Genomic DNA, 12,549 nt, shown 5'->3' with positions numbered 1-12,549 from the left:
TAAAAACTTATTAACTACGAAACACATGTAGAACTATCTGGCTTTTGGAATATATAAATTTTTTGATTTAAAAAATGATAAACATGAATAATTTTAACTTTTAAACTACCCTCTCAAAAGATCAATGTACCCCAAACTATGGGGTACTATGATCTCCGACTTAGGGCACATTGATCTTATATGCGTAATATTATCTAAACGTTTAACACTTCTATAACTAAATCTTGTAAATAATTTAGTCAAAGGGTAATATTGTATAACATATAATACATCTAAATTTTTTAATTATTTTTTAAATATAGCAGTTAAACCCACTAGTCTAATTTTTAATTAAAAAATGTATAAATCACAGCAGCTATAAGCTACCCGCTTTATATACGTTTAAAACTTTACAACAACTTGAAATTTATAAGAACTGAAATATAAAGACTGAAATAAGAATACAACTTTTAAGTTTACAAAACTTGTTAAAAGTACAATATTTTGATTAAGAATATTTCATCATTTGTGAAAGTCAAGTTGTGAAGCAGCTTTTGGTTTACATTGTTTTTTATTCCTAAGCAAGTAATTCTTAGTTTCTTTCTTATCTTTTGTGGAGACTTTTTGTTGATTTTTGGTTTGCTTCAAAATTTTCTTTTCTTTTGACAAACGAATTTCATTTCTGACAGGAGTATCAGTCAAGATCCTTGTTTTTAACTGCCTACTTTTAACATTTTTTTTTCTGGCAGATGCTTTTGGGTAAGGTTTTAAAACCTCAGGTGAGATTATAGAAGCAACACTTGTTGACACTTTGTTTAAAATACTTGTTTCAATATTTACTATAGTTATTTCAGACTCTATGTGATTAACATGTGCTGGTACCATTTCAGATTCCATGTTGTTGACAGGAGTGATAGTAACTGTATCTGGAGCAGCTCTATCTGTAACTGATGATGGTAAATATTCTACATCTTTTAAAATTTCAGAATTGAATGGCTCAATGCCAGCTACTCTAAATCCTGTCTGTATATTAGATGATGAGAAAGCTTTTGTATACGGTTCTCGAACTATTGAAACAATATCATAAATGGTCATTGGTCTTGGGTTTGAAACCATCCAATTATCACATGCAGAATTGTAAAACCTTTTCAATGGTCCAAAAACAGTTCTATCTAATGGCTGCAATTTATGGCTGCAATGGGGAGGAAAACTTATCATTGTAATTCCGTGTTGAATTGCAAGCTCCAAGCCTTTAACAGAAATATGACTTTCATGACTGTCGAGAAGTAACAAAACTGGAGATTCCTGAGAACAGTTTGAATATTTAACAAAATGTTTAATCCATTCTATGAAAATTTCTGAGTTCATCCAACCAGAAGGATTTGCAAATCCCACACATCCAGGAGGTCCTTCCTTAATCATGTAATCATGAAACTTTACCCTAGGAAAAATAAATAATGGAGGAATGGAATTTCCAATAGCATTAGAAGCACAACATGCAGTTACCAATGTTCCTCGTTCTGCAGATGTGATTCTTCCAACTTGTTTGCTTCCTCTACCAGCTAAAACCTTTACCGGCTTTTGAACGGTTGTTAAACCAGTTTCATCAACATTATATATACAGTTAGGATTATATTTATATCGATTTCTTACCGTTTTAAGATTTTGAAAAAACTCTCTTACAGTGTGTTTGTTAAAAGCTGTTGATCGAGCGAAGCTCGTTGCTTCAGGTGTTCGTAGAGACAACTCTGGTTGTCTTTTCATAAAACCTTGCAACCAATCAATGCCTGCAATTTTATTTTTGATCCATGATGATGGGCATATCTTATTGTTTTTTAAAGCAAATTCATATGCCAATAATCGCGTTGACCTAGTTGAAAGGCCATAGTTCATTTTTGATGCAATTAGTAAATAACTTGATAAACTTTTTTCATCTTCTGCTGTAAAAACTTGTCTATTGTTGTAGTTAGGCTTAAAAGCTTCATTTAGATTAAGCCTCTTTTTACGACAATATCTTTTTAAAGTCATTCTATCTATGTTAAACTGACATGCTATAACATTCAGTTGTGTTCCTTCTAAAACTTTATTAACAGCTACTTTCATTGTTTCACTTGATATAGCAACTTTATTTGTTTTTTTAATTCTATTTCTAACCATTTTAAGATCTGTAAAAAAATATATCAATAAAAACATATGTTTTTAATAAATGCTAATATTTAACATAGTAATATTATGTTAAATATTTTTTAATTATTATGTTAAATATTATTCTTTTGATATTATAAAATAATAGTATTATTATTACTAGCTTATAACATAAGTAGATTTAAAAAATGAAATGCTAAAAGCTATTGTTTGTTTATATATAGTTTTTTTTTAAATTATAAATACAATTCCATTCGTTTAACTGTATTGCTTATAAACAAAAACATGGGGTACTTCGTCTTCTATGGGGCACTTTGATCCTCCGATCAATGGGCCCCGCATAGTCAAAGATCAATGTACCCCAATAGGTATAGGTAACATATTGATAGCAATATCTACTGTATAAATTGCAGCCAAATAAAAATTATATATTATATTATACACCTAACACTTACAAATTTAAAATAATGTTGTTGTTAACCCATACAGACATCTAAATAAAAATATATTTGAATTATAGTACGATTTAAAAAAATCACTTTTTATGACGAAAAACAATATTTTCTTTATTTTTTTTGACGCTGATAACCTTATGAAAAAATATTACGAATAATCAATTAGGGAAGCATAATGGTTAACTAAATTGCAACCTCACTTCTAGTAAGGCAAAAATGAACGAGTAAAAGCCAAAAGATCATACTGCCCCGGCGATCAATGTGCCCCCATCTCCCCTATATATATATATATATATATATATATATATATATATATATATATATATATATATATATATATATATATATATATATATATATATATATATATACATATACATATACATATATATATGTGTGTGTGTGTTTATATACATGTATATATGTATGTATAATGCAAATATATAAAAATATATACTTCTGATATTTTCTGAACGTTCATAATCTCTTTCCTTTACCAGTTCAGCAGTTGTTTTTTATAATAGCAAGTTAAAAGTGACTTTTAGTAAAGTTAAAGTAAAGTAACGTTCCTTTTAGCCTACATTTATAAAAATATCCAATATTGAGTGATTTTACGAAATCACTACAATTCTACTAACTTTAAATATTATTTCTGTTTAAATTGACAAAAGTAACTTTTTGTTTTGTTATGCTAGTTTTTTATGATTGCGCCATTTTTGGATAGACAACAAATCTAGCTGGCAAAAAAAATTTGCTTCACAACGGCAGCTTAAGTTTGATATCTAGTAAATATATATCATTGGGCGTAATATAAAAAACATAATGTTGCTAGAACTGTACAAAATATAAAAGCATTAAGACGTTAATTGTAAATTCGGATAATATAAACATTTCATGGCAATATCCTTTTTTATTGTTTTCAAAAATTTTGAATAATGATATTTTGAATTTGTTTTAAGAGTGCAGCAACACGAATGTCAACGAAGTTCAAACTTAGAGTCGGTATCTTATTTGACTGCTGCAAAATGCTCTAAACGGGTGTCTGCTAAGAAGTTTGTTTCAAAATAGTTTATTTAGGCGCTGGAATAAGTTGCATTTCCGCTCTTTATATTGTAAAATGCTTGACGACTTTTTTTGATATACACTGTTAAAATAAACTTAACTTCATTTTTATATAGAACTCAAGTTCTATATACCTTACACTAGCGAGGGACATGGAACTAGATATAGCAACAGTAATTGCGTGAAAACCACTGTTATTGCGGTATTTTTCACTGAGACGGACAACGTTACGGTACCGGTCATACCTCAGAAGTGGTAACAGATTTTTCAGTGGTTTTCAGGCATAAAATATATCTCTATATATTATAAAGCATTTGCAGTCACGAAAAATTTTTGTATTTATGTAAAAGTTAAGGTATTTATTACTAATTATTTATGCTGGGAATGGATGGGGAGAAATAATTTTGTGAATGCTTTGTGGCCAGAGAAAAATCTAATTGGCATGGTAATGTGATAAAAAAAATGTATATATGAATATATGAGTATGGATGGATTTCATTTCTTTTCTCCGCGTTATTTTCTACTTTCGAACTAAACTCATGTATGTTTGCAATATTTTATAATGTATTATAATGTATTTTATAATGAATAAGTACATATTTTATAAATAATTTTGATAATAAATATAAATATAGTTGTTTTTATGACACCCAGAATTTCTGTACATACGTATTCTTGTAAGCATACTCAAAGTATTCAAACTAAGCATCTGTGAATCTGCAAAAAGTAAAAGTGCATACTTTATTTACATACTAAATTTAACGTTCCACATAAAGATAGGGTGCTGCGTTTTGTTTTAAAATGTGTTAACATGCTTTCTATTGCGAAATTTGTCATAAATTTGTTTAAATATGGATAAATTCAAAGTTTTATTTCATGAAAAATCGTTTTGCCCATCGGGTATCGTTTTTCGTTCATGCAATATTTGAATAATTTAAAACTGAGGATCGAAATGCGGGCAAAAACTCAGATATGTATAACAACAGCAATACAAGTTACTCAGTTTTTGATATAAACTTTCAATAACTTTTTGAATTCTTTTTTTATGTTTGTGAATTTTTAAAGTCTTATTACACTGAAATTTTTTATTTTTATCAATTAGTTAATATTTTTCAGATTTTAAAGCCTGAAGCATTTTTTTAAACTCTTAAAAATTTTATCTGAAAGATATAGTTTCTTTGTTTACAATAGAAAAGAAATTTAATAAGTAAATGAATTTAATGAATCTTGGGGTGAGTATTTTTTTTAATAGTTTGTAAACTTTCCCTTCCTCGTATTAAGTTCGTAGAGATCCGCACTTATTACAAGATTTTTTAATGCTATGTCACACCATCAGCGTGGGTGTGCACTAGAATGCACAGAACAAAGAAAAGTTTATTAATTTTCAACAGAACCAAACTCGCTTGGTAACTCTATCAAAAATTGATAATAAGTGGCAATTAGTAGAATCGATGAGAAGTCGTTTTGAAAAAAGGAGATTGCGAAGTTGGATCTTATTCCATAATTCCAAAGCTTACTTTTAGGAAACAATCACCACCATCAACTCCTAGTTTCACTATGTGGTTATCAAAAAAGGTTAACTATCCGTTGACGAAGCAATTAAAAGCCTTTGCAGCAAATAACATGTTTAGTTATAGGGTTTATCCCGTTTTCTCATTCAACTTTGATCGACGTTTTTGTAAAATGGTTTTCAAGCTGTTTGCTTAACTATTCAAACTTGAAGTGGAAGTTTTTCTCAACAATCCAACTAAAAAAAACAGAATTTGACAGCCCTGTGCTGTGCTGTATATAAACAATCTTTTCAGTCGTTATTTGTTGCCTTAATTGAAAAGACCCCCGGGCTCTTAAAGCAAAACCGTGGAAATGATTAAGAGAAATCATATGCTTTTATAAAAAACATTATTTAAACATTAATAAAAACATTTAAAAAATCAAACAATGAAACTTCAAAAGATTAAGCTAATACTTTAAATGCGTAGATAAAACGAAAGCCTGGAACTGGGTTGCCTCATAATCCCTAGATCTACTTAGACGAGCTGTTCCATGAAATGAAGTTTTCTTGAATGAAATGACTGATGCTGCAACTCTCTCAACTCCCACAGAGTTTTTTGACATGACTTCTGCTAAATTCTTTCGCAGGGTAGACTTTGAGCAGTTTTGCGAAAAGCCCTGGCCAGCTTTTGAATTGCTTTGAAAATATCTTTGTTCAACTGTGTTCTGGTGTGCCTCAAACTTTGGGGTTGATAAGACCAATGCAAATCTCCAAATATATATTAGCTACAAATTTCTATTTGAATAAATTCGAAAAACTTTTGAAAAGAATCATTAATCTAATTACTAAATATAAAAATGACTCAATATTTTTATGGAAAATATTAAAAGAAATACCAGGAAAACAGAAAACTTGCTCAAATATCCTACCAAAAATAACTAAAATAATCAACATATGTATGTAATGAAATAGCATATGAGTTTAATAAATGCTTTACATATATTGCAAGTAAACTTACTAATAGGATTCCTTCTACTGATATTTCCCTTCATGATTTTTTAAAACCTACCTATAGTTCACTTTTTCACCATGATTTGTTAGATTTGGTTGCTAAAATTATCAATTAAAGAGTTCAAAAGAGCCTTCAAATTTCTAAAAAGAAACAAAGCAATCGGTGCGGATGGAATAAATGGAAACATTATTATAGATTGGTAAGAAAACTTGAAAGATATGCTTTTTAAAGTTTTCAAAGCTTTTATACAATAAAGGGGTTTTTCCTAGTTCTCATCTTAACAAATATAAAAAAACTCAGCTTGCAAAAAATACACAAATAAGTACAAATAAACGAAAAAATGTGTTGTTATTTTTTTTAATTTCTTTAAAAATGAAGTAATCAAATAAAATCATGGTAGACAAATTCAAAGGCAAGTTAGCTCACCAATTTTTTTTTTTAATTTGTCTTTGTAAGTTTTCATATAATAAACAATAGATCGTCTGCCGAGAACAGAGTTATTAGTCCTTGGCCTTGAGCTTGCCTTAAGGCCGAAAATTTTGCCCTTGGTCTTGGCCTTGAAACTGTTGGCCTTTGCTTTGAAAATTTTGGCCTTGGCCTTAATTGTTTTGGCCTTGGTCAAAAAAAAAACTAACATTAAATTAAAGAATTAAAAGTTTTCATTCTTTGTTTTTATGTATTTTTGTTTTCGGCTTTCATATTTATCTACAAGTATATTTCTTATTGACTTCGTTTAATTCTGCACATAACCTTGGTTCATTTTTACAACATGTGGTTCTATTATCACAGCAATTGTTACCTACAGTTTTGTTAATAATTGGTCTTAACATAAGGTAAAAATTTAAGTATCTGGTCTTGAAAATGTTTGCGTTGACCTTGGCCTTGAAACTCTTATTCTTGGCCTTGACCTTAAAACTATTGTCCTTGGCCTTGTAACTTTTGACCTTGGTCTTGGCCTTATAACATGTGGTTTTGGCCTTTGCCCTGCTACATTTAGCCTTGCCAACAACTCTAGCCGAGAATCAGAAGATCATGTCCATTTTTTTGTATTTCCGAGAAAATTGAGTTTTAGATTTTAGCATGTAAAAGCTTTTTGCCAGAAAATCCGACTAATTATTTATATACTTTCTGAGGTGCTTTTTTTTTTTGAGACCAAATTTAGCGGACTCACACTTAATTGGTTGTTGATTATTCATTGGTAATAAACAGAAAAAACACAAAATGCGTTTTTTCTGTTTTTAATACAGCCATATTTTGTGTTTTTTTTCTTGGTTTTAAGCTGACGAGATGTGTTTGTGGTTGTTATGACGTTGCTAGACAAAAAAAGTTGTTAATTTAGTATTTTTAATATGTTTCCGAATATAAACTATGCTTTATGCATACACAAAAAGAAAGAGGATAAAATTTTGAATAAAATTTTGAAGATACGTTTAAAACAATATTTTGACATTTTATTCTAAAATATGAAAATATAAATATATAATCAGATAAAAGTGGGTCATTAGAAGCTAAACCAGGGACCTCATAAATTTGAAATAGGTCGGGCCAATGGAACGCCAAAGCTGCCTTAAGTGCGTTAAGTTTATTATGCGATGTCCTAACTACGTTTTTTGCTGTGCTTTATACGGTGCATTATACGGTGTGGTGATTACATTATACGCTGCGCTAACTACATTATACGCTGCGCTAACCACATTATACGCTGCGCTAACTACATTATACGCTGTGCTTACTACATTATATGATATGCTACTAGATTATATGATGCGTTAATTACATTATATGATGTAGTACTGGATTATATGAAGTTAACGGATTTAAAACAGAAAGATTTGATATTTTGTCAGTTTTAGCTGCATCCAATGAGGAGCTATCTTGACTTAAATTTATCACACTTGGTGATAAAATCAGACTTAGAGATTCTTGTAGAAACAAGCAGCAACAACAAGCAAGAAAATGTACTTTGTCGTCGACAGACGATGTGAATCAAAATGAAAATTTCACTTTTTCACCAGCATTAAGTCTCGGAAGATTTCAAGCAAGGGTATCTAAAAGAGATCGTTTGTTCAGAGGAAGAAGAATGAGAGGGAGTAGAGGTATTTTTCAAGAATAATAAGTTAAAACTATGTAGAATTTGTAACTAGTTACATATAGTTACTTTAGTTAACTATAAATAAACAAAAAAAAAATTTAGTTTAATAAAAGTTATTATTTAACAAATTCATTGAATTTTTAAATTGGCTAACACTGACAGTGTCTATTGCAATAAACACTGTCTAGTGTATATTAGACCAATACAAAAATCTTTGTCGACTAAATCAATAAATGAAGAGCTTATAGTTACTTTAAAAAACAAGTGTTTGAGTTGTGGAAAGGAATTCATCTTAAATGAGTTAAGAAGTCACATACTGATTTGAAATACACATAAGAAGTCACATACAAATTTGCTTTAATGTTAGCAGTGAAAAAATTGATGATGTTATTGAACTTCCTTTGTTTTCTCCATTCAAAGACAATGACAATTGTAATAATTTAAATAATAATTTTACACAACAAAATTGTTTTTCAATGCAACCTTTACCCTAGTATGAGCTGCCAGAATGAATCACCAAGTGTGAGTTTATTTTTACTCATTTTGGAATCTAAACAAGATCTAAATGAGAGTGATCTATCTATTTCTTCAATAAACTGTGTAAAAGTGTAGAATTTTTTTAAAGTAGATTTAGATACAATGATAGAGAACATTATCCAATACTGTCATGAGAAAAATATTTCAGAAAATCCTGTTGAAATATTGCGGTATATGCAAAAAAAGTTGATCACTGGAAGGCCTCTTGAAATCACAGACCTTGCTGTTTGTCCAGATGGAGAGACATCTTTTATTCTTGTTGATCGTTCAAATATATTGACGACTGCGCTCGAAGAGTTGCTGGATATTAAAAATAAATTGATTACTCTGGAAGTACAATTTTATAATAAGGTAACTCTTATAACATCAATGATATCATTAAAAATGATTTCATTTGTATAATAAAGTAGTTTGTTTTTGATGATTTGTTTTTGATATAATAACTAAAACAACAATTTTTAAAACAGTTGTTCATAAAATAAGGATGCTAAAGATTTTGGAGGTCCCAGGAAAGAGTTCTTTGAAATTATTTTATGAAAGATTAGGGAAAAATATTTCGACAATGGAATACTCAATTCATTGAAGAATCCCGGAAGATTATTATGCAGTTGGTTTAGTATTTGGTACAACTTTAATTATTCTAGCATCGTTTATTTGTTTATGTAAAAATTTATGTATAAACTATGCATGTGTAGCATGCATTTAAATTTTATATAAAACTAAAAATAATATATTCATAAAATATTTTTTTCTACAACTTTAGAGTTAATTGCATGCTTAACGACATTTGGATGAGTTATATAACAGTTATATAGTTTGAGTTATATAGATATATAACATTTATATATTTTGAGTTGTTAAAAAAAGATGTTGTATAACTTTTTTGTATTATTTTTTCATCACAGGTTTTTCTATATTGCAGAATGGTAAACTTCCAAAATTTCTATGCAAAGTCAGATTAGATGAGATTTTTTATGCCACTGCACTGAAACCCTGCTATAATGAAATGCGATCTGCCTTTAAAGAGCATGTTATGTTATGTAGGACGCACATTATATAATGTAGTAGCACATCATATAATGCATTAGTACATCATATAATGTAGTGAGCACATCATATAATGTAGTGAGCACATCATATAATGTAGTGCGCACATTATATAATGTAGAAGTACATCATATAATGCCTTTAAAGAGTTTGGAATATATTAAGTAAGAAACAGGCTACATTGACTTGTTTTGCTATAGCAAAACAATCAGTAACATAGCTATAAAATTATGATATTTTATATTTTATAATAAGATCTCATATGTTTTTATTGCACTTAAATTTTTTTTTTATATATACATTTATTGTAGTTGTTTGATTTGGTTTATAGATCGCTCATTTTTTACCAGCCATCTTGCAGCTTTTTAATTCATGTGATGTAGAAAAACTGACATTCAAGCGATTGTCAACACTTTTAAAGCCATCATTTGCAGAGATAGGATCAAATGATTATGTGTTTCAATCTAAAATATATGCTAAGTTTAACAAGTACCTTCGAGAAGCTGCTTGTAAATATTTTAGTATATGTTGGTTATTATAATTATATCGATTAGTTTATGCTGGTAAGTATATTAGTATACATTTTTAATACCAGTTTTAAGTAGTTTCATAATTATGTAATTCATTGCTATATATTCATTGTGCAAATTACACTTCGATTATTTAAAAAAAAATTTAAAGCTGGTAGAAGAAATGGGGTTACTTTAGAAAGGGTGTTACAATTTGTGACTGGGGCAGAAGCAGAACCTGTGTTAGGATATGAACTCCATCCATCCATTTCATTTATTGGTGCTGAAAATGGTTGGATTCCGACTTCAAATACATGTTCCAGTGTATTAAATCTACCAAGGCCTTCCATCGAAAATAAGATTTAGACTTAATGACTATGCATTCAATAATGCCTTTTTTGGCATGTTGTAAACTTTTTACCATAATTGTTTTAAGTGTTAATGTTTTTCTTTGTTGAGCTTTATAACTTTAAATTGTTTTGAAAAAATTAAAATTGTTATGTAGTTTTTCTAGCGAAATTGAATTTGAAAAATAATTCAATTTTGTTATGTAAATTTTCAAATTTGTCGGCTATCAAAAAGTGGGGTTAATAGTTCTCCACCTTTGGTAAAAATATTCACAAAAAAATTAAAAAGTATTTGATTAGATTTAACATAATTAGTTATAAAATAGTTTAACTATATCTCTAGCTCTTGTATACATGGTTATACCAGAATCAACGTTAAATAAAGATTTAGGGACTTTATCTAGTTCCAAGTATAACAGTGCTTGGCCTATATCGGGTGCTTCAAATATCGGACGTTGATCAGAATTGAAATATTCATGAAGAACTTCTTCCGTACCGTAGTTTTCAAACTTGTTATTGTTAAGCTCAAGACTCATTGGATTATTGAGTTGTCCGCTCACCCAAAGTTTTAAGGGTGATGTCTTAATCGTCTGCATACGATGGTTTGCCCAAGCGCGTCTCCATATATCAAGTTTATCATTAATTTTTTCAAGAAAAACGTAGCGTAATGCAAACAAATCTTCTGCATTGGAAGGATCGAGTATGTAACTATCTTCCATGTAATGAAATAGCTCATAATAGTAGCTTAATACACCAGAAAAAAACGTCCCTCCACAATCTTTCTACTCTTTGATTATGAGTACTCTTACCGGTTAACATACCTCCTCTACATTCTCCACGATTTGCAATCATGTAATCTGCAATAAGTACATTTTCCATACCTTTGTCTGATTTTACTCTACTTGGCAAGCCAAAAGCAGTTAAATACGGTGTTAGCGTTGTTGTTGATTGAACACGCAAGGGCAATTTGCAAACGATTAAAACCATCTATAACTCCTGTTATTATAAAATACCAACGTACTAACTTATAATTCGTATCAAAAAATTATACTTTTTGAGATTATAATCGTTCATTCGACGGTAAATAGTTCTCTCAGCAACATTTAGAAGTCTAGAAATGTCTTTATTTGTAAAATCTTCTTCTTAGAGATTCTCTAACACATGTCAAGGTATTTAAACTTTAAAGGTCTTCCTCGTTCACTTGGATACTTATTAAGTATTTTCGTATTATAGATTGAACATTCAACTTTTAATTACATTACTTTTTGCTTGTTTGATACACCTAATACTTCAAAGTCTCTCAAAGACAACTTTTAAATCAGATCAATAGTTATTTTTTCCCGAAAGTTTGTAATCCGATGATAAAGTCCAAGATCTTGCATTACTCTCTTTAGCTGATGGTCTGCCAATTTATTAATTATACGTGTAATCTATAAAGTATTAAAACTTTATAAAATAGTGATCACATCATATCATGATGTAAGTACGTTATATAATGTAGGGCGCACATATAATGTAATAGCACATCATATAATGCATTAGCACATCATATAATGTAGTGAGCACACCATATAATGTAGTGAGCACATCATATGAATCGATGTATACAAAAACGATCTAAGTCACAAAAACTATTTTTTCGGGGAAAGAGAAAAAACTTATTAAACCCAAAATTATTACTTTAATAAATTCAAAAAAAATTCTGGGTGATTTTTGACATCTTTAAATATTAGATTTGTTAAAATATATATCAAAATTTGTGATATATATGTGTTATACATAGTTAAAGTTGTCTGACTTAGAACCTTTTTGTTTACATTTGTTAAGGATAATAACAAAAAGCTTGTCTTTTATATATTTATTCAATTTTTG

General features: G+C 29.2%; 1 protein-coding gene across 1 annotated transcript in view; it reads left to right on the top strand.

Moving 5' to 3' along the window:
- Positions 1-3,736, top strand: part of LOC136085889 (inter-alpha-trypsin inhibitor heavy chain H3-like) — a 51,032-nt gene extending 47,296 nt beyond the window's left edge. Inside the window, exon 9 of the mRNA XM_065807717.1 lies at positions 3,539-3,736. Coding sequence (XP_065663789.1) covers positions 3,539-3,647 — 109 coding nt within the window. The 3' untranslated portion in view covers positions 3,648-3,736. The remainder of the gene's footprint in view (positions 1-3,538) is intronic.
- Positions 3,737-12,549: the final 8,813 nt, after the last annotated feature.

The sequence above is a fragment of the Hydra vulgaris genome, chromosome 10 (genome assembly GCF_038396675.1).
Source record: "Hydra vulgaris chromosome 10, alternate assembly HydraT2T_AEP".
NCBI classification, from domain to species: domain Eukaryota; kingdom Metazoa; phylum Cnidaria; class Hydrozoa; order Anthoathecata; family Hydridae; genus Hydra; species Hydra vulgaris.
Note: the sequence above shows the minus strand (reverse complement) of the source record. Positions and strands in the feature narration are given on the sequence as shown.